The sequence below is a fragment of the Papio anubis genome, chromosome 5 (genome assembly GCF_008728515.1).
Source record: "Papio anubis isolate 15944 chromosome 5, Panubis1.0, whole genome shotgun sequence".
In the NCBI taxonomy this organism is placed as follows: Eukaryota; Metazoa; Chordata; class Mammalia; order Primates; family Cercopithecidae; genus Papio; species Papio anubis.
In genome coordinates, this window is record NC_044980.1 from 165612375 (window position 1) to 165634960 (window position 22586).

The 22586-nt window shown below is 45.5% G+C and overlaps 1 protein-coding gene across 1 annotated transcript in view; it reads left to right on the forward strand.

The window, feature by feature from the left end:
* The first annotated feature begins 936 nt into the window (after positions 1–936).
* The window catches only part of ATP6V0E1 (ATPase H+ transporting V0 subunit e1), a 51036-nt gene continuing 29386 nt past the window's right edge, over positions 937–22586 (forward strand). The window contains exons 1-2 of the mRNA XM_003900527.5: positions 937–1139; positions 11606–11653. Coding sequence (XP_003900576.1) covers positions 1036–1139; positions 11606–11653 — 152 coding nt within the window. The 5' untranslated portion in view covers positions 937–1035. The remainder of the gene's footprint in view (positions 1140–11605; positions 11654–22586) is intronic.

Genomic DNA, 22586 nt, shown 5'->3' on the forward strand with positions numbered 1-22586 from the left:
ACTTTCACATGCATTGAGTGGCCTGTTTGCAAGGCCATCTGCTCCCCAGAATGTGAACTCCCTCAGGGGTGCCTGATTGACTTCTGTAACTCCAGAACCTGGCACAGTGCACAAGATAAACAGTGGTGCACTAGTTAAGAGCTCTGGCCTTGAAAATCAGATCATCAGGGGTTGAATCCTGGCCTTGCCACTTACTATGTGACTTTGGGCAAGATCCTTAGTCTCCTCCCTGGGCCTCAGTTTCTTCAACTGCAAAGTGGGAATAATAATTACAATTACCTCATAGGCTGAAGTAAGGAGTTCAACACAGGCTCATGCACTTTTTTTTTTTTCTTTTGAGACAGAGTCTTGCTCTGTCACCCAGGCTGGAGTGCAGTGGCAGGATCTCAGCTCACTGCAACCTCCACTTCCCGAGGGTTCAAGCGATTCTCCTGCCTCAGCCTCCTGAGTACTGGGACCACAGGCGCGCGCCACCACACCCGGCTAATTTTTGTATTTTAGTAGACAGGGTTACACCATGTTGGCCAGGCTGGTCTCGAACTCCTGACCTCAAGTGATCCACCTGCCTCAGCCTCCCAAAGTGCTGGGATTACAGGCGTGAGCCCCCGCCCCCGGCCTTGGGTTCATGAACTTAAAGATCATGACCCAGTGCCAGGTACACGGGAATTCAGAATAGTAATACAGAACTATTGTTAAGTTCTCTATGTCTGTTGCATAAGTAGACGAGGCTGTAAATAACTACACTCTTTGTCTAAAAGGGCCAAGTTCGCATCAGAACACTTTGCTGAGCCCGTGGTGACCGAACCCCTGGCTCTGGGGTGAGCGACATGCCTCTAAGGAGCTGCAGCCAGGAGACAGCCAGGCGAAGGCGGGGCTCTGCCTCTGGGCTCCTCGAGGGGCGGAGGCCGGCGCGCAGGTCACGTAGGGGCGCGGGAGGCGGGGCCTGCGCACGCTGGTCACGTGGTCAGCTATTGACACTTCCTGGTGGGATCCGAGTGAGGCGGCGGGGTAGGGGCTGGCGCTCAGGCGGTGACCATGGCGTATCAAGGCCTCACGGTGCCTCTCATTGTGATGAGCGTGTTCTGGGGCTTCGTCGGCTTCTTGGTGCCTTGGTTCATCCCTAAGGGTCCTAACCGGGGGTAAGTGCGCGAGGCCCGCCTTGGGAGGAACGCGCGGTGAGGAGCGAGCAGGCCGGGGCGGGGGAAAGCACGATCCGCACACGGGTCAGAGAACGTTGCATGGGCGCCCCCCGCGCTGCAGAGTCAGGCCCTCGCCCCGGCGGAACTCTTTGTGTTCCTTTTCGCAGCAGCTTCAGTGTCCTCTGGCCTGAGCGAGTGGAGGGTGACCTTTGGTGGACCCTCCTTGGAAACGAGTTTCAGGGGAATTTTTTTCTCATCATAGTCCTGTGTGGGGAGGTGCAGTCGGAAATGAGCAGGCCGAATCTGGGAGACACTGGGGCTTGTCCCCAGTCGACTCTTCCCCCTTTAGCCCTGCCTTCCACCCACATGAGGCCTCGTTTGCCTGAACTTAAGGATCAAATAAATAAAACAGAAATTGCCCTCCTGCCTCCCATGCTGTTGCGTACAGAACAAGCTCGTTGGACGACATTGAGCCCAGGCTTGCATCTAGTGGGCTCCAGGAGGCGGTTGGGGCCTAATCTAAAGCGAGATTAATTACCAAAGAGCAGGAGGTATTGTTGAGAAAGCTGCGTCATACCTTTTGGAGGGCGCTCCGGCTCTTGTATGTGAGTGTGAGAAATCCTTAGAATGATTGGCTAGGAAAGGTTTTTTTTTTTCCAGACTTCTTTGTTGGATAGAGCTTTGTCTATTTTGGAATTAAACTTTTTAACCGTAGTATAAAATGAGCCTTAATCTTCAAAGGAGCCTTGGAACGCCCTCTTTCTGGTTCCTCTTTTGCTTTTTAGTCATTTTTTTCTCAGTTCAAGATGATGAGAGGTGAAACTTCAACTGAAGTCAGTTTGTCAGAAACACCATCTCTTGCTTTATTCCTTCAACTTAATTGGTGGCTTCATAGTGCCTGGTTTTCACAGTACCTTGTATGCACAGGAGGCACCCAGTAAATACCTGTTGAGTGGATAGTTCTACTGTCTTTATTAAAAGAAAAAGATTTGTGGCCGGGCGCAGTGGCTCACGCCTGTAGTCCTAGCACTTTGGGAGGCCGAGGCGGGCGGATCACCAGGTCAGGAGATCGAGACCAGTCTGGCTAAGATGGTGAAACCCCGTCTCTACTAAAAATACAAAAAATTAGCCGGGCGTGGTGGCGGGCGCCTGTAGTCCCAGCTACTTGGGAGGCTGAGGCCAGAGAATGGCGTGAACCCGGGAGGCGGAGCTTGCAGTGAGCAGAGATCACTGCACTGCACTCCAGCCTGGGTGACAGCAAGACTCCGTCTCAAAAAAAGAAAAAGAAAAAGATTTTTATTACTTCCCTAGTATTTTGTGACCTGAACCCCTTTTGCTACCTGGAATACATTTGCTTTATTAGTTTAAAATTATATTTTTTTTAAGAAAAGAAACATGGTAGGTGAATTTTTATCGTTTTTAAGTATCAAGTTCCTCCTCCCTGGTAACACCAGCTATATGGGGTCATCTCCCCTACCTATAGAGGTTGATGAACAGAGTCAGAATTCTGGCATTATTAAAGCAGTTGTATTAACCAAATTTAATTAGACTTGTTTTTGCTACTGGAGTTAGAGAACAACAAAGTGCTGCTTTGATAGCAGTGACAATTCCTTTCTTAAAGAGCACTCTCTCCCCTTCCTTTGGATGTCATTGCCATTATCCAGGGTAATGAAATCCATCCTATTTCCACTCAGTTTCTAGCCCTAGAGAGTGTCATGATTCAGGTATTTGACCAGCTAGTGATATATAGACATGTGTCACCACTTAGCAAAAGGGATACGTTTGAGAAATGTGTTAGTAGGGCTTTTGTGTGAACATCAAAGAGTTTACTTATGCAAACAGATGGTACAGCCTACTACGCACCTAGGCTATATGGTAGAACCTGTTGCTTCTAGGCTTCACACCTGTACAGCATGTTACTGTCCTTAAATACTGTATAGGCAAATGTAACACAATGATATGGAGCTTGCAGGACTGGAAGTTGCTGTGGGTGAGTCAGTGACTGGTGAGTGAATGTGAAGAACCAGGACATTGCTGTACACTGTGATGGACTTTGGAAACACTGTACACTTAGGCTACATGAAATTTCTGAAAACATATTTTTCTTTCTTCAAAAATAAATTAACCTTAGCTTCCTGTAACTTTTTTACTTAAACTTTTGAATTCTTTTTAACTTTTTGACTCTTTTGTACTAACTTGGCTTAAAACACAAGCAAGGCTGGGCAGGGTGGCTCACACTTATCATATGCAGCACTTTGGGAAGCCAGACAAGAGGATTGCTTGAGGCCCGCCTGGGCAACATAGCGAGACCGTATCTCTCAAAAAATTTTTTTAAAATTAGTTGGACATGGTGGTGCACACCTGTGGTCCTAGCTATTGGGGAGGCCGAGTGAGGAGGAGTGTTTGAGACCAGGAGTTCCAGGATGCAGTATGATCACACTACTGTACTCCAGCCTGGGCAACAGTGAGACTCTGTCTCTTCAAAAACGAAACAAGACCAGTGGCAGAGTCTGGGGAAGAGGCTGCAGGCACCATGTCCACCTTCATAGATGGCAGGAAGAAGCCCCTGAAACAGCCCAAGAAGCATTTTGAGACAGAGTCTCACTCTGTTGCCAGGCTGGAGTGCAGTGGCATGATATCGGCTCACTGCAACAAGCAATTCTCCTGCCTCAGCCTCCCGAGTAGCTGGGTTTACAGGCGCGCACCACCATGCCCAACTAATTTTTGTATTTTTAGTAGAGACGGGGTTTCACCATGTTGGCCAGGATGGTCTGGATCTCTTGACCTCCCAAAGTGCTGGGATTACAGGCGTGAGCCACCACTCCCGGCTGGAAGATACGTTTTTTAAACAAAAAGAGGAGCAGAAGAAACTGGAGGAGCCGAAAGTGAAGGCCATGGGGAAGGGGCCCCTGGTCATAGGTGGAATTAAGAAATCTGGGAAAAAATAAACTGTTCCATGTGCCTGAGGCGATCGATGGTGACCCTTGATTCTATTTGTATTTAAACATCTGGATTCCCAGCTATAACTCTTTTTTTTTTTTTTTTTTTTTTTTTGAGGCGAACACTCACTCTGTTGTCCAGGCTGGAGTGCAGTGGCACGATCTTGGCTCACGGCAACCTCTGCCTGCCGGATTCAAGCAATTCTCCTGCCTCAGCCTCCTGAGTAGCTGGGATTACAGGTGCCCACCACCATGCCTGGCTAATTTTTGTGTTTTTGGTAGAGAAGGGGTTTCACCATGTTGGCCAGGCTGGTCTCAAACTCCTGACCTCAGGTGATCCACCCGCCTCAGCCTCCCAAAATGCTGGGACTACAGGTGTGAGCTGCCACACCCGGCCCCCTGCGATAACATCTTTGCCACCTATACTTAGAATAAAGTGTTATCTTGGAGCCTGTTGTACATTGTACATGTAAGAGTAAACTTTTGAAAACAAAACACACAGACACATTGTACAGCTGTATAATTTTTTTTTTTAAGAGACCGAGAGTCTCACTTTGTCACCCAGGCTGGAGTGCAGTGGCTCCATCATAGCTCACTGCAGCCTTAAACTCCAAGGCTCAAGGGATCCGTCCACCTCAGCCTCCCCACTAGCTAGTACTACAGGCATGCACCACTACACTCAGCTAATTTGTTGTTGTTGTTTTGAGACAGGGTCTCTCTTTGTTGCCCAGGCTGGTCTCCAACTCTTGGCCTCAAGCAGTCCTCCCACCTTGGCCTCCCAAAGTGCTAGGGTTACAGGCATAAGCCACCTCACCTGATCTATTTTCTTTCTTTATATCCTATCCTTTAAGTTTTTTTCCATTTATATATTTTTTAACTTTTTAAACTTTTTTGTTAAAAACTAAAACACAAACACATTATTCTAGGCCTACACAGGCTCAGGATCATCAAGATGTCACTAGGTGATAAGAATGTTTCAGCTCCATTATCATCTTATGGGACCACCTGTCTTTATGCAGCATTCATTGACTGAAAGGTCATGAATTGACTGAAAGCTCAATTGCCAAGTGCCTGTATTATCTGGGTCCAGTTCACAGCCTCTGCTGCAGTCCTTGCTTTTCCTGCTCTTGGCTGGATTGAGCAGGTCTTGAAACAGTGTCCCCGCCCCCCCCAAGAAGAGTTGCTGTAATACATTTTGAGAAACACTGCACCTAGGCAGATGATGCCATGTTCCCATTTCCTCATTTTAAAATGGAAATATGCTTTTCTGTAGGGATTTTTTTAAAAAGGAAATATTAGTGCACAGTTTAGTTAACTTTTCCATGTTCCCATTTCCTCATTTTAAAATGGAAATATGCTTTTCTGTGGGGATTTTTTTAAAAAGGAAATATTAATGCTGAATTAGTACTAGTTCCCCTTTACCTCTTGAAAATACTGCAAATCAAATTTTTCAGGATAGATGAAGGAGCTGAAGTGCTTCACACTATGGTGAGTTGTTTTGGGGGTTTTTTTTGAGACAGAGTCTTGCTCTGTTGCCCAGTCTGGAGTGCGGTAGTGAGATCTCGGCTCACTGAAACCTCCGCCTCCCAGGTTCGAGCGCTTCTCATGCCTCAGCCTCCTGAGTAGCTGGGACTAAAGGCGCATGTCACCACGCTTGACTAATTTTTGTATTTTTAGTAGAGATGGGGTTTCGCCATGTTGGCCAGGCTGTTCCTGGACTTTTGGCCTCAAGTAATCCACTCGCCTCGGCCTCCCGACGTGCTGGGATAACAGGCTCAAGCCACTGCATCTAGCTTGTGGTGAATTTTTAATACAGGGGAGCATTTCTGATTTAACTGATCAAAAATATCTTCAAAAAAATAAAAATGGGCCTGACATGGTGGCTCACACCGGCACTTTGGGAGGCCAAGGTGGGAGGATCACTTGAAGCCAGGAAATAGAGACCAAGCCTGGGTGATAAAGCAAGACTTAGTGTCTACAAAAACAAATTTTTAAAAAAATTATCTAGGCATGGTGGTGTAAACCTGTGGTCCCAGCTACTCAGGAGGCTGGGTGGGTGGATTATTTGAGCCCAGGAGGTTGAGGCTGCAGTGAGTATGATCATGCCAGTGCATTCTAGCCTAGGCAACAGAGTGAGATCCCATCCCTTAAAAAAAAATTCCCTTCTGCCCTTTCTTTTACCTGCCTCATCAGGTCCTATAACCTCCTAATTACCCAGCTTTCAGCATTCTGGTGTGTAGGGGTCTCTTGGGGAAGATAATTTAACGTCAAATACGCCTCTGTTTTTCTCCCTTCTTTCCTCCTCACAGGATTCCTTCATTTATCTCCTTACTGAAGATTTTTTTTTTTTTTTTTTTGAGACAGAGTCTTGCTCTGTGGCCCAGGCTGGAGTGCAGTGGCCAGATCTCAGCTCACTGCAAGCTCCACCTCCTGGGTCTACGCCATTCTCCTGCCTCAGCCTCCCGAGTAGCTGGGACTACAGGCGCCCGCCACCTCGCCTGGCTAGTTTTTTGTATTTTTTTGGTAGAGACGGGGTTTCACCGTGTTAGCCAGGCTGGTCTCGATCTCCTGACCTCGTGATCCGCCCGTCTCGGCCTCCCAAAGTGCTGGGATTACAGGCTTGAGCCACCGCGCCCGGCCTTTAGTCTTTCTCTGTCGCCCAGGCTGGAGTGCAATGGCACGATCTTGGCTGACTCCAACCTCTGCCTCCCAGGTTCAAGCGCTTCTCCTGCCTCAGCCTCCCGAGTAGCTGGGATTACAGGTATGCGCCACCATGCTCAGCTCATTTTTATATTTTTTAATAGAGATGGGGTTTTGCCATATTGGCCAGGCTGGTCTCGAACTTCTGACCTCAGGCGATCCACCCACCTCGGCCTCCCAAAGTGCGGGGATGACAGGAGTTGGCCATCATGCCCGGCCGAAGATTTTCTTAAATTTGTTTTTTAAAACAGGGTCTTACTCTGTTGCCCAGGCTGGAGTGCAGTGGCACAGTCAATCATAGCCCACTGCAGCCTCAACCTGGGCTCACACAATCCTTCTGCCTCAGCCTCCAGCATAGCTGGGACAACAGGCATGCACCACCATGCCTAACCAATTTAAAAAAACGTGGTAGATACTGGGTCTCATTTTATTGCCTAGGCTGGTCTTGAACTCCTGACTTCAAGCAGTCCTCCCACCTTAGCCACCCAAAGTGCTAGGATTACAGATGTGAGCACTGTGCTCAGCCAGGAAAAACTTAATGAATCTTTTCTTTTATTTAAAAAAAAAAAAAAAATAGCCTACGATCACTTGGAAAAAACTCTTCAGAATTTATGGATGACCTAAATAAAGCCCCTTGCTCTTTATTTTTGCAACTGAAAAGGGCCAGCTAAAATCAGGTCCGTACCCGGAATCAGCTTTCCTGCCCATTCTAGTTTTTCATGATTTCCGTCTTTTCTCTACAGGAATCCGTAGATTCTCTAAAGCTTCCGTTTTCTCACAATGGCTTCCTAACCAGTAGATGTGGGGGAGGAGAAAAGGAAAGAGCGCAGAGATGAGTTTGCCAGGAGTTCACTCAACTCCACTTTTCTGTTTTTGTTGTTTGTTTTAATTATTTTTATTTTATTTTAATTTTTTGATTATTTTATTTAAAAATAATAGAGATGGGCTGGCCAGGCATAGTGGCTCATTCCTGTAATCCCAGCACTTTGGAAGGCTGAGGCAGGTGGATCACTTGGTCAGGAATTCAAGACCAGCCTGGCCAATGTAGTGAAATCTCGTCTCTACTAAAAATACAAAAATTAGCCGGGTGTGGTGGTTCACGCCTGTAGGCCCAGCTACTCCAGAGGCTGAGGCAGGAGAATTGCTTGAGCCCAGGAGGCAGGGGTTGAGATTGCGTCACTGCACTCCAGCCTGGGCGACAGAGCGAGACTCCGTCTCAAAAATTAAAAAAAAAAAGTTTAAAAAAATGGAGATGGGATCTCGCTCTGTTGGCCATGTTGGTCTTAAACACCTGGCCTCAGCCTCCCAAAGTGCTAAGGTTACAGGCTTGAGCCACCATGCCTGTTTTTTTGTTTTTTGTTTTTGTTTTTTTTTAAAGGGTCTCCCTGTGTTGCCCAGGCCTTGAGTGCAGTAGCATGATCATATCTCACTGCAGCCTTGATATCTTGGGCTCTAGTGATCCTCCCGCCTCAGCCTCCTGAGTAGTTGGGACTACAGGCATGCCACTGTGTCCAGCTAACTCCCCTTTTTTCATGAACGCTTTAAAACATGTAGAAAAGTAGGAAGAATAGTACAATAAGTGCCATGTATTACCTCCTAGACTCAGTCATCGTTTGACGTATTCAGATTTGCTTTATCTATGAGTGTGTGTATATATAATTTTGCTGAACCATTTGAAAGTAAATTGCAGTTATCGTGGCATTTCACTACTCAGCATGCAGCTCCTAAGACCAAGCACATTAGGAGCTGATATGTTAATGAGGGAGCTTTTATATGAAACTGTTAATATTAAGCAGGTAATACAAAGGAGCCTCAGCTCTTTCAGTTCTATGACATGGGCTTTTGGAGAAGAGAGAAGACAGGGAAGAGATCCCACAGTGGAGCACGGACTGGGGGAAGATGAGTAAAGGCTTGGAATTGAGAATCCTAGATATAATGTGTCTTGGGGGACAGTGAAGACGCCTACCTTCAGGAATGAAGGACTGATGTTTGAACGTAGGGGAAGGTGAGAGGGGTGGGTGGAGGGAGTCAGTTACAAATGAAGCGGGTGACTTGATTGTTTAGGTCTTTAAACATTTTTATTGTGCAACTGTCAAAATCTCTTTAGCACAATCCCCCATACATATTTATTTCTATTTTATAAGTGTGATATATAACTTATATATTTCAAGGAATCTGACCAACTCTTACGACCTGCACTGCTGCCAGCCTGATCCACTTGGATTATTATAATTCCTCTCAACTGGTTTCTCTGCTTTCTTTTTGCCCTGCTTCCTCCAGCCTCTTTCATCCCAGCAGAGAGATCCCATTAGAATTGGAATCAGATTTAGTCAGTCCTCTCCTCAAATCCCTCCAAATAACTTCCCTTTTCTTTATTATTTATTTATTTTTGAGACGGAGTTTCGCTCTGTCGCCCAGGCTGGAGTGCAGTGGCGCCATCTCGGCTCACTGCAAGCTCTGCCTTGCGGGTTCACGCCATTCTCCTGCTTCAGCCTCCTGAGTAGCTGGGACTACAGGCGTCCGCCACCACGCCCGGCTAATTTTTTTGTATTTTTAGTTGAGACGGGGTTTCTTTTTTTTTTTTTTTGAGACGGAGTCTGGCTCTGTCATCCAGGCTGGAGTGCAGTGGCCAGATCTCAGCTCACTGCAAGCTCCGCCTCCGGGTTTAGGCCATTCTCCTGCCTCAGCCTCCCGAGTAGCTGGGACTACAGGCGCCCGCCACCTCGCCTGGCTAGTTTTTTGTATTTTTTAGTAGAGACGGGGTTTCACCATGTTAGCCAGGATGGTCTCGATCTCCTGACCTCGTGATTCACCTGTCTCGGCCTCCCAAAGTGCTGGGATAACAGGCTTGAGCCACCGCGCCCGGCCGAGACGGGGTTTCACCGTGTTAACCAGGATGGTCTTGATCTCCAGACCTCGTGATCCGCCCACCTCGGCCTCCCAAAGTGCTCGAATTACAGGCGTGAGCCACTGCACCCGGCCATAACTTTGCTTTTCACTCTGAGTCAAAGCCTTTTAAGAGTGAAAGTCCTTTCAGAGGCCACATGGCACCTCTTTGACCTCACCTTTCCCCAGGCTCCTTGCTCTGCTTCAGCCACACAGACCCCCTTCTTCTTTGAACTCCAGGTACCCTCTCATGAACTCCATGCCCAGCCATGAGGCAGTGGTTTTTATCTGTTCTGTTTATGTTTCTCTCCCCAGAGCCTAACACATATACTGGACACTCAGCAAGTGAAAATCTGTCGAACGAGTAAATGAACGTGCCAATATATTAACCAAAGAAAATACACACACAGTGGCTCATGCCTGTAATCCCGGCACTTTGGGAAGCATAGGTGGGTGGATTACTTGAGGCCAGGAGTTTGAGACCAGCCTGGACAACATGGCAAAACCCCACTACTAAAAATACAAAAATTAGCTGGGTGTGGTGGTGCATGCCCATAATCTCAGCTACTTGGGCTGAGGCAGGAGAATCGCTTGAATCTGGGAGGTGGAGTTTGCATTGAGCTAAGATTGTGCCACTGCACTCCAGCCTGGACGACAGAGTGAGACTCTGTTTCAAAAAAAAGACACACAGAACTTCTAAAGGATAACTTAAAAATAAATAAAAATAAGAGTTCTGGGCCAGGTGTGATGGCTCACACCAGTAATCCCCACACTTTGGGAGGCTGAGGCAGGAGGATCACTTGAGGCCAGGAGTTCAAGTACAACCTGGTCAACATATTGAGAACCCCCCGATCTCTACAAAAAAATTAAAAACATTAGTGAGGCCTGGTTGTGCACACCAGTAGTCCTAGCTACTCGGGAAGCTGAGGTGGGAGGATCAGTTGAGCCCAGGAGTTGGAGGTTACAGGGAGCTATGATCATGCCACAGCACTCTAGCCTGGGCGACAGAGACCCTGTCTCTAAAAAAACAGGAGTTACAATATTTGGTTCCTAAGTTCTAGGAAATGGTCTTGCTGTACTTAGGGTGTGGACATGCCTCTTGGAAACCAAATGATGGATGATGGAGAGGTGCCATCAAAAGGTCTTAAGTGGAAAATCCTGGTCTTAAGTGGAAACTCCTGTTTATAGCATGAAGGAGAAGGAGGAAAGTTTGAATCTGCCAGCAATTAAGCCAGGAGAACCAGGTGAATTTTGTTGCTGACAGTGGGAATAGGAAGGAAGAAATACACATGGGGAGAGATGCTTTAAAGTATAAATCCACAGTATTTGGTGACTGTGGAGGTGCAGAGGAGGCATGAGCAAAAGATGATGGATTTGAGGGTGGGTCGGATGGGTGAAAATGGCAGAGCTTCTTCTGAGGAGTAGGAGATTTAGAAGGGGAACTTTTAGAAAGAGAGATGGGAAGAGAATAGCATGAACTGAGGTTTAGAAATGTTGAAATTCTGCTGATGAGAGATCAAAGTGTAACTTTTTCAGACATGAATGGAGATGGGGAGAGCTCATTGCTAGAGAGTCATATTTTTAGAAGTACAGTGTTAATTTCATTACAGGGAATACTACCAAATAGGGTAATTACTTAGGTGTTAAAACTAATTGTCACTGCGGCGTTTCCTGTTCAGTTTCAGATAAATTTTGATTGGACATCTACATGATGGCATTAACACATCTGTCTTTAAATACAAATGTTTAGTTACATAAACTTTTCCCAGGTGCACCCTGGGCACACTGCAGTTTGCTGGATATTTGAGCAGATACAGATCCATTTTCTTGGTGTGCAATCCATGCCAGTTTGATAATCTGGAAAGGGGACTTAAACCATTCTGTGATGTTTGCATAGTTTGCTAGTTATTTAATGACATTTGCTTTTCTTTTTTCCCCTAGAGTTATTATTACCATGTTGGTGACCTGTTCGGTTTGCTGCTATCTCTTGTAAGTAATTTTTTCTTAAAATAATAAGTAACTATTCTTGGTATTTGTAATGTGTGTGATTTACACATTTGTTTTATTGGAGCTCATCCCTCATGTAATATCTAGAAATAGTGTCCTAAAATTGAAAATATCACACTTTTCATATGCTCAGTATACTTATGTAGAGTTGTACAAATAACTCTATTCTTCTGGGAATACAGTTGCAGTTTAATTGGCACAAATATAAAGCTTATAAATAGCTGGAAATTATGATTATACTACTTTATATTTTACTATGGTGAAGTATTTATTTATTTATTTATCTTTTGAGACAAGGTCCCGCTCTGTCATCCAGGCTGGAGTGCAGTGGCGTGATCTCAGCTTACTGCAACCTCAGCCTCCTGGGTTCAAGCGAGTCTCATGCCTCAGCTACCTGAATGGCTGGGGTTACAGGCATGCGCCACCATGCCTGGCTAATTTTTGTATTTTTGGTGGAGACAGGGTTTTGCCATGTTGGCCAGGCTGGTTTCAAACTCCTGACCTCAAGTGATCTGCCCGCCTTAGCCTCCCAAAGTGCTGGGATTACAGGCGTGAGACACCGTGCCCGGTGTACTACTGTGAAGTATTTAGATCTACTTATTTCACTGAAATATCTCACTAATGGAGCTAATAAAGCCATTCTTTACTGTGACTTTTGTTTATCTGATGGACAGAAATTGAGGTAGAATTATAACCAGGTAGACTAAGGATAATTTTTTAACAATTCGTTGTAAGTTGTGTGGGGAAAAGAAAGAAAGATCAGACTGTTACTGTGTCTATATAGAAAGAAGTAGACATAAGAGACTCCATTTTGTTCTGTATTTGAGATGCTGTTAATCTGTGACCCAATCCCCAACCTTGTCCTTGCAAGAGACATGTGCTGTGATGACTCAAGGTGTAAAGGATTTTGGGCTGTGCAGGGTGTGCTTTGTTAAACAAGTGCCTGAAGGCAGCTTGCTGGTTAAAAGTCATCACCATTCTCTTAATCTCAAGTACCCAGGTACACTGCCAAAGGTCGCAGGGACCTCTGCCTAGGAAAGCTAGGTATTGTCCAAGGTTTCTCCCCATGTGATAGTCTGAAATATGGCCTCGTGGGATGGGAAAGACCTGATCGTCCCCCAGCCTGATACCCGTGAAGGGTCTGTGCTGAGGAGGACCAGTACAAGAGGAAAGAAGGCCCCTTGGCGGTTGTTGGCAGTTGAGATAGAGAAAAGCATCTGTCTCCTGCCCGTCCCTGGGCAATGGAACATCTCGGTGTAAAACCCAATTGTATGTTCTGTTTACTGAGAAAGGAGAAAACCGCCTTAGGGCGAAAGGTGGGACTTGCTAGCTCAATGCTGCTCTTTATGCACTATAAAGGTTTATGAAAATGTTTGCATATGCGTATCAAGGAACAGCACTTTTCCTTAAACTTATTCATGTCACAGAGATCTTTATTCATATGTCTTACTGCTGACCTTCTCCCTACGATGATCCTATTACCCTGCCACTTCCCTTTTTCTGAGATGGTAAAGATAATTATCAATAAATACTAAGGGAACTCAGAGACCGGTGCTAGCGTGGGTCCTCTGTATGCTGAGCGCCGGTTCCCTGGGCCCACTTTTTCTTTCTCTATACTTTGTCTCTGTGTCTCATTTCTTTTCTCACGTCTCTTGTTCCACCTAACGAGAAACGCCCACAGGTGTGGAGGGGCAGGCCACCCCTTCATCTGTATCAAAATATATGTATTGATCATATACCATAAAAATAGTCTTAGGGATTTCTTTCAATTTAGGTTTTTGAGACAGGGTCTTGCTCTGTTACCCAGGCTGGAGTGGCTCAATCATAGCTCACTGCAGCCTCAAACTCTGAGGCTCAAGCGATCCTCCTGCCTCTGCCTCCCAAGTAGTTGGGACTATAGTCATGCGCCACCATACTCAGCTAACTTTTTTGTTTTTGTAGAGATGGGGTCATATTGTGTTCCCCAGGCTGGTCTTGAACTCCTGGCCTCAGCAATCCTTCCATCTTAGCCTCCCAAAGTGCTGGAACTACAGGCATGAGTCACTACACCCAGCCAGGATTTCTTTCTAGAGTTTAGAACTAGTGGTTCTCTTTTTTTGAAGAGAGCTTTCTGGCTTCCTGAGACTTCAGTGGCATGGAAAGTGTTGGTGTTCCCCGAAGCGTTGTTTAGTGCCCATGTGAGGTAGGAAGCAACAGTTCTGACCCATCCTATAGATGAAAGACCGTGACTCTTTTTTTTTTCCAGAAATATTTTAATAAAAATTGGCCATTTCCAAGAAACACCCACTGCATGCCCATCAATAAAAGAGAACCATAACAAAATAGAAAATTTACCATATAGCTGTGATTTAAAGAGAAAATGTGGACACCAGCACATCAGCAAAGTCCAGTATTAAAGTCACATTCCTGCCAGGCGCGGTGGCTCGCGCCTGTAATCCTAGCACTTTGGGAGGCCGAGGCGGGTGGATCACCAGGTCAGGATATAGAGACCAGCCTGGCCAACATGGTGAAACCCCTTCTCTGCTGAAAATACAAAAAAAATTTATCTGGGTGTGGCGGCGCACACCTGCAGTCCCAGCTGCTTGGGGGGCTGAGGCAGGAGAGTCGCTTGAACTCTGAAGGCAGAGGTTGCAGTGAGCCAGGATTGTACCACTGCACTCCAGCCTGGGCGACAGACTCTGTCTCCAAAAAAAAAAAAACAAAAAACCATACATACGTACATAAAGTCACATTCCTTCTTTTTTTTTTTTTTTTTTGAGACAGAGTCTTGATCTGTCACCCAGGCTGGAGTGCAGTGGAGCAATCTCAGCTCACTACAACCTCTGCCTCCCAGGTTCGAGTGATTCTTCTGCCTCAGCCTCTTGAGTAGCTGAGATTACAGGCGCCCGTCACCACGCCCGGCTAATTTTTTTTGTATTTTTTGTAGAGACGGGGTTTCACCATGTTGGCCAGGCTGCTCTCAAACTGACCTCAGGTGATTCTCCCGCCTCAGCCTCCCAAAGTGCTGGGATTACAGGCATGAGCCACCACGCCCGGCCCACATTCCTTCTTATGGGCTATGATTAGGAATCTGATTAGATACCAGAGTAAAAATAAAAATACAAATGCTGAACTATTTAGGTCAAAGAACCTCTATAGAAGCATCTTCTATAGAAGGTGGAATGTCTTCAAAGGCATTCCAATTTGTGACTCAATTTTAGAATAAGGCAAACAGAAGACATACAAGGTGATGAAAGAGGGATTCTACAATTTTCACATACTCTGAACCTAATAAAACAAATCTAGATTCTTAAAAAATTATTTTTCTTTAAACAATTGCCAAGACTGAAATCAAAGATAAATAGAAGGCACAACAGTTTTGCTCTGGTTGTTATCTGGGTTTGGGGAATTTTTTTGTTTTCCTTTTTTTTACAAATACATATTAACCATGAAAAAACTCTATTTCAAATAAACTAACAGTTCAAGAAAAGCCTATCAGTTGCATTCTAGACATTTAAAACCTATATCACAATTTAAATTTCAATGGTAAAAACAGTAGGTTTTAGAATTGTTTTGTGATCCTCTATCAAAAGAAAAATTCTATTCTTTTAATTCAGTTTTTAAACATACCAGTGAGAATCAAAATTGTCACCTTTTCCAATGACAAGTTCTCCACACCAGAAGGTAGTCATGACTCTCAAAGAAGAAACAATTTGGGTTTTTCCTGCCTTCAAAATGTTATCAAATCCTGTATTTCTCATATACTCTTGAAACACGTAGAAAATAAGAAATATTCCAATGAATGAAATATACCAAATGTCAGTAATACACAAGACACATTCCTTTGGGGAAATGGCTGTTAAAAAAAAAAAAAAAAATCCAGTCTGTATATGCAAAGTAAGCAAGGAAATTCAGTCTTTTTTTTTTTCTTCTTCTTTAAAAATCTGTTACTCCTAAAATGTAATTCCACAAAATTGGAAGTGAAAAACTAAAGGTCAGGGAGCAGGTGCAGTGGCTCATGCCTGTAATCCCAGCACTTTGGGAGGTTGAGGTGGGCGGATCACTTGAGGTCAGGAGTTCGAGACCAGCCTGGCCAACATGGTGAAACCCCGTCTCTACTGAAAATAGAAAAAAATTAGCTAGGCGTGGTGGCAAGCGCCTATAATCCCAGCTATTCCGAAGGCTGAGGCAGGAGAATCGCTTGAACCCGGGAGGTGGAGGTTGCAGTGAGCTGAGATCGCACCATTGCACTCCAGCCTCGGGGACGAGAATGAGACGGTGGCTCACGCCTGTAATCCCAGCACTTTGGGAGGCCGAGGTGGGTGGATCACGAGGTCAGGAGATCGAGACCATCCTGGCTAACACGGTGAAACCCCATCTTTACTAAAAATACAAACATTAGCCGGGCGTGGTAGCGGGCGCCTGTAGTCCCAGCTACTCGGGGAGGCTGAGGCAGGAGAATGGCAGGAGGCGGAGCTTGCAGTGAACCGAGATCGTGCCTTGCACTCCAGCCTGGGCGACAGACTAAGACTCCGCCTCAAAAAAAAAAAAAAAAAAGAAAAGTAAATGAGGGCAAATGTATCATCAAGAACTTATTTTAGTACGGTGATTGACCATCAGCCTATCCTACTGAATCACCTATGGAAATCAGAATAAGGGAGCTCCATATCAATCTAGGTGTCAAGGATTGGTCTGTCATTGAAAAGGCCTTTGTTTTCATTGCTTTGAAGATCTCTGCGATGTGAGCAGTAAGGTCAGTGGTGGTACCTTATCAAAAGGAAAATGGGGACTGGGCGCGATGGCTCACGCCTGTAATTACCCAGCCTTTTGGGAGGCCGAGGCGGGCAGATCACGAGGTCAGGAGTTCAAGACTCCTGGCCACTGTGGTGAAACCCTATCTCCACTAAAAGTACAACATTAGCCCCGTGTGGTCGTGGGCACCTGTAATCCCAGCTACTAAGGAGGCTAAGGCAGGAGTATCACTTGAACCTGGGAGGCAGAGGTTGCAGTGAGCCGAGATTGTGCCACTGCACTCCAGCCTGGGCAACAAGTCTCCATCTAGGGAGAAAAAAAAGAGGGGGGTAGTGGGGAGAATGATTGCACAGAGGAATGACTTGAGATTTTTTTTTTTTGAGACACATTCTCGCTCTGTTGCCCAGGCTGGAGTGCAGTGACGTGATCTCGGCTCACTGCAAGCTCTGCCTTCCGGGTTCACGTCATTCTCCTGCCTCAGCCTCCTGAGTAGGTGGCGCCCGCCACCACTCCCAGCTAATTTTTTGTGTTTTTCAGTAGAGATGGGGTTTCACCATGTTAGCCAGGATGGCCTCGATCTCCTGACCTCATGATCCACCCGCCTCGGCCTCCCAAAGTGCTGGGATTACAGGCGTGAGCCACCGCGTCCGGCCAGAATGACTTGAGATTTAAACCAAAAAAGGACCAAAATATTTTGTGACTTCCTGGTTCTCCGTGGTCTTTGAAATATGGTTAATTTTCATGATATTCTCTTTAAAACAAAAGAAAACCCTTTCCCGTCAGTCTCATGTCTTGTATTTCCACTTTTTTTTTTTTCTTTCTGGACACAACATCTTGCTCTGTTACCCAGGCTGGAGTGCAGTGGCACTACCATAGTTCACTGCAGCCTCAAACTCCTGAGTAGCTGGGACTACAGGCACACACCACCACACCTAGCTACTTTTAAAAATTTTTAGTAGAGACGAGGTCCTGCTGTATTGCCCAGGCTAGTCTTGAACTCCTGAGCTCAAGCAGTCCTCTCACCTCAGCCTTCCAAAGTGCTAGGATTACAGATGTGAGCCAGCACGCCCAGTCATATTTCCACTTTCAAGTATAAAATGAATAATTGGGTTTGAGCCCTTGCCTCTTGCTGTGTAGACATTAGTCCATTTTTTCCTTTGTTCCCAAGTTCTGGTGACTCCTCTACTGACAGTGGATCAGCAATGTTAGTGGTGTATTAATAAAGGTCGTACACAGTGTTCCAACAGTAAATGCTTCTGGAGGCCATTTTATTGGGAAATCAGCTGGATAGTATTGACTTTATGAAATCATTTTTCTTTTGTTTCTTTGAAATCTAAACATCCTTTTTAGCATGATAGCTGAGTGAAAAATGTGGACGGAATTCAAACCCCAAATATTTTACATACCTTATTCCACAAAGGAGTGAGATTCTATTAAAAAACAAAATTGAAATTCAAAGGAAACTTCACTGTTTGGCACTGGTACGTTTTCTTGAAAATGCCCCTTTTCAAGTAAGGCACACCCAAAGAGACTTCGCTTTCCTAAACAAAGTCATGTTTTGAAATGCATTCATGGACTTTTAAATTGCCTTCTGTTTGTTGCAGTTTTTTCTGTTGCCAGTTTGTTCTAGTTTAAAGTTTGATTCCGTGAGGTTCAACTTGTTTGAGCTCTGTATAAATTAGGTTCTCTGCCGGTAGAACCCAGTTTCTGTTGATAGTTCAGCAGAGGAAAATCTGAATGTTACATCTGGTACCCTCTTTAAGGCACAAGATCACTTTTGTCTCTTAAACATACAATCTTGTTAAGTTACTATACTCTATTTCTGGTCTTAGGTTAATTTTTAATGTTGAATTATGTTGTTGTTTTCTCAGAGTCACCAAGCTCACATGAAATTAGAAATGTAATGTTGTATTGCGAAGACACAGTTGTTTCTTGGAAAACATGCTATGTCTTAGCACTTGACTAACTGTAAATCTTACTGGCATCATGATATAGGAAAATAAATACTAAGAATCAGGAGACCTAGTTTCTTTTAGGCAAAAGGATACTTGGCACAATTATGTTGTAGGGTGGTTTTGTGAGTTTTTTTTTTTTTTTTTTGAGACGGAGTCTCGCTCTGTCGCCCAGGCTGGAGTGCAGTGGCCGGATCTCAGTTCACTGCAAGCTCCGCCTCCCGGGTTCACGCCATTCTCCGGCCTCAGCCTCCCGAGTAGCTGGGACTACAGGCGCCTGCCACCTCGCCCGGCTAGTTTTTTGTATTTCTTAATAGAGACGGGGTTTCACCGTGTTAGCCAGGATGGTCTCGATCTCCTGACCTTGTGATCCGCCCGTCTCGGCCTCCCAAAGTGCTGGGATTACAGGCTTGAGCCACCGCGCCCGGCCTAAGGTTTTGAGACGGAGTCTCGCTCTGTCGCCCAGGCTGGAGTGCAGTGGCCGGATCTCAGCTCACTACAAGCTCCGCCTCCCGGGTTCACGCCATTCTCCTGCCTCAGCCTCCCGAGTAGCTGGGACTACAGGCGCCTGCCACCTCGCCCGGCTAGTTTTTTGTATTTTTTAGTAGAGACAGGGTTTCACCGTGTTAGCCAGGATGGTCTCGATCTCCTGACCTCGTGATCCACCCGTCTCGGCCTCCCAAAGTGCTGGGATTACAGGCTTGAGCCACCGCGCCCGGCCAGGTTTTGTGAGTTTTAAGTAAGATGCTGTATGTGAAAACTTACAGTAAAGCACAACAAAAATTAAAGTAATATTATCAGTGAATTTTTTTTGTGTGTTTTGTTTTGTTTTTTTTTTGAGACAGAGTCTTACTCTGTCGACCAGGCTGGAGTGCAGTGGCGAGATCTCAGCTCACTGCAGCCTCCACGTCCCAGATTCAAGTGATTCTCCTACCTCAGCCTCCTGAGTAGGTGGGACTACAGGTGTGCGCCACCATGCCTGGCTGTTTTTCATATTGTTAGTAAAGATGGGGTTTCACCATGTTGGCCAGGCTGGTCTCAAACTCCTGACCTCAAGTGATCCACCCACCTTGGCCTCCCAAAGTGCTGGGATTACAGGCGTGAGCCACCAACCCCAGCCAAACAGTGATTTTTAAAATAAGTTATTTTAATTCAAAGGACTGTGTTACTTGTAAGCACAGTTTGGTTACAGGGCTGGTATAGTGAATATTTTACTTAGCCTTATTAGAATTCATGCAGTCAACGTATATTTATTTAGCATTAGTAGGCATTGGATCTGGACACTACTAAAAATACAAAATTAGCTGGGTGTGATGGTGCAGTGTAGCAGTGAATAAACAAAGCAGACAAACCTCGCTGTCCTCTTTAATGAAGAGAAGCAGATAAAACAAATCAAGAGCCAAAGAGGCCCAATTACTCCCCTCATTGTCCTTCATTCACTTCCCAAACAGGTTCCCCCATCCACTCATTTCCACAAATACTTACTCAGTTATGACCTCAGAAGATTCCCCCTTACCCATTCATTAGCCCCCTGTTGCTGTCCATCACACAGGGACCTGCATAGCCCACAGAACCTCCGCCTTACATGTCTAGGTATTTGCAAATCCAGAGCTGAGCCTCACCTCCCTCACTGGCCTTTCTGGGTCCTGGCTCTAGAGCTGGTTTGAGCACAGGGTATAATCACATCTCAGGGGCCTGGGTGCACTGCTTTGGTTTCCAACCAAGTAGCCACACGTGGTGGCTCACGCCTGTAATCAGAGCACTTTGGCTTATCGGTTTCAGGGCTGCTCTTTACTTTAACATCTATTTCCTTTTTAAACTTTCTGGGGTTGAGCTTTTTTTTTTTTTTTTTTTGATACGGAGTTTCAGTCTTGTTGCCCAGGCTGGAGTGCAATGGCTCGATTTCAGCTCACTGCAACCTCCGCCTCCCGGTTTCAAGCGATTCTCTTGCCTCAGCCTGCCGAGTAACTGGGATTACAGGCATGTGCCACCACACCTGGCTTATTTTGTGTTTTTACTAGAGACAGGGTTTCTCCATGTTGGTCAGACTAGTCTCGAACTCCTGACCTCAGGTGATCCGCCTGCCTCGGCCTCCCAAAGGTGTTGAGCTTTTTAAACATACTATTTTCTCTCTACAAAAGTGGAAAGATTAGGATAATGACCCTTCATTTGCTTACCACCCACCTTCAGAAATGATCAGCTCATGGCCAGTCTTGTTTTATCCCCACACTTTTCCTCTCCACCCCAGATTATTCTGAAACAAATCCCAGACATACCAGTTCGTCTGTAAACATTTCAATATGTGTCTCTAAATTTTAAAAGTACAACCACAATACCATTATGCACAAAAAGCTTAATTTCTTTATATCATCAAATATCCTATCATATTTAAATTTCTGTAATTGTCTCATTCTTTTACAGCTTGCTGGAATCAAGGTCCGCATAAAGACCACACATAGCGATTGGTGGATGTCTCTCAAATATCTCTTTATAGGCTTCTTCTCCATATCTTTCTCTTTTTTCTTGGAAATTTTAATAGAAAAACTAGGTTGTTTGCCCTTTAATGTTGCAGTCTGGTCTTTGTTAATTGCCTCGTCATGGTGGTAACACATGCTTCTGTATTTTCTGTGAATTGGTAGCCATAGCTAAAGGCTGATCAGATTTAGCTTCAGTTTTTTGACCAGTCTCCTTCATAAGTGGTATTGAGTACTTCCAAGAGGGGTACATAATGTCTGATTTTTTTTTTTTTTTTGTATTATTGGCCATCATTTATGATATTCTGTTTCTGTAACTTCTTGTTCACTAATTAGCTAGACTATATCCAAAACAGAAGCCAAGTCTGGTGGCTCAAGTCTGTAATCTCAGCACTTTGGAAGGCTGAGGCAGGAGAATTGCTTGAGGCCAGGAGTATGAGACCAGCCTGGGCAACATGGTGAAACCCTGTGTCTGAGGAGGAATCAACCATAGGGGAGTTGGAGGCAGGGCTTTCTGCAAATGCAAAGGCACTGAGGGGTAAAGAGCTTGGGATAGCCGGGGACAGGGGTATCACACCTGTAGTCCCAGCTACTTGGGAGGCTAAAGCAGAAGGATCGCTTGGGCTCAGGAGTTTGAGACCAGCCTGGGCAGCACAGCAAGGCCCTGTCCCTTTTTTCTTTTTTTTAAAGCAGCTTGGAATGTTCTGGCAGGGTAGTGTTGGGCTTAATAGTGAGGTGGGGAGTGGTAGGTTCAGAGTTTATGTAAGACCCCGGCCAGGTGGGATTTTATGGGCTGTGCAGGTCCTTGTGTGATTGACAGCAGTAGGGGGCTGAAGGACGAGTGAGGGGGAATCTTCCAAGGTCATAACTGAATAGGTATTTGTGGGAACAAGTGGGTGGGGGAAACTGTTTGGGAAGTAAATGAAGTGGTTATGAGGGGAGTGATTGGGCCTCTCTGGCTCTTGATTTTTTTTTACTGTCTGCCTCTCCTCATTAAAGAAGACAGGGAGGTTGTCTGAGTCGTTAATTCATTGCTACACATCTAGTGCCCAGATCCAGTGCCTGCTGATGCTAAATAAGGAGTTTAGGTTTCATGTTAAGTGAATAGGAGATATTTTAAGATTTTTAATGAAGGAATGATTTGAATGGGATGATCACTCTGGCTGCTCTGTGGAGAACAGACTGTTTGGCGGGTAGAATGGAAGCAGGAACACCTGTCAGGAAGTGACTGCATGCATGCCAGTGAGAGATCACCATGGTTTGGTCTGAGGTGAAGGGGGGCACACAGATTTGAGAGCAAATTTGGGGGGTAGAATTTATTGGTTGTACTGATGGATTAGATGTAGGAAGAATCAGAGATGGCTCCCAGTTCTAGGTTGGGCCATTTACTAAGATGATCCTGACTTGGGACAGGATGAATTTGAAGAGAGATTCAACTGGTACATGCTAATTTGGACTGAGATGGCTGTAAGATGCCCAAAAGTTGTCAAACAGGAACTTAGCTATAAGCAGAGATATTTGAGGCCATGAGAACACACAGAATTACCTAAGGCAGTGGTTCTTTGCTGGGGTTGCTGTTGGCATCCAGGGATAGAGGCCAGGGATGCTGCTGAACATCCTGTACTGCACAGGACAGCCTCACTTTCCCCCATTGAAGAATTGTGCAGCCCAAAATTTCAATAGTGCTGAGGTTGAGAAGCCCAGACCTAAGGGAAGGGGTGGAAGAGAAAAGTAAAGAAAAGATCTGACCAAACCTGG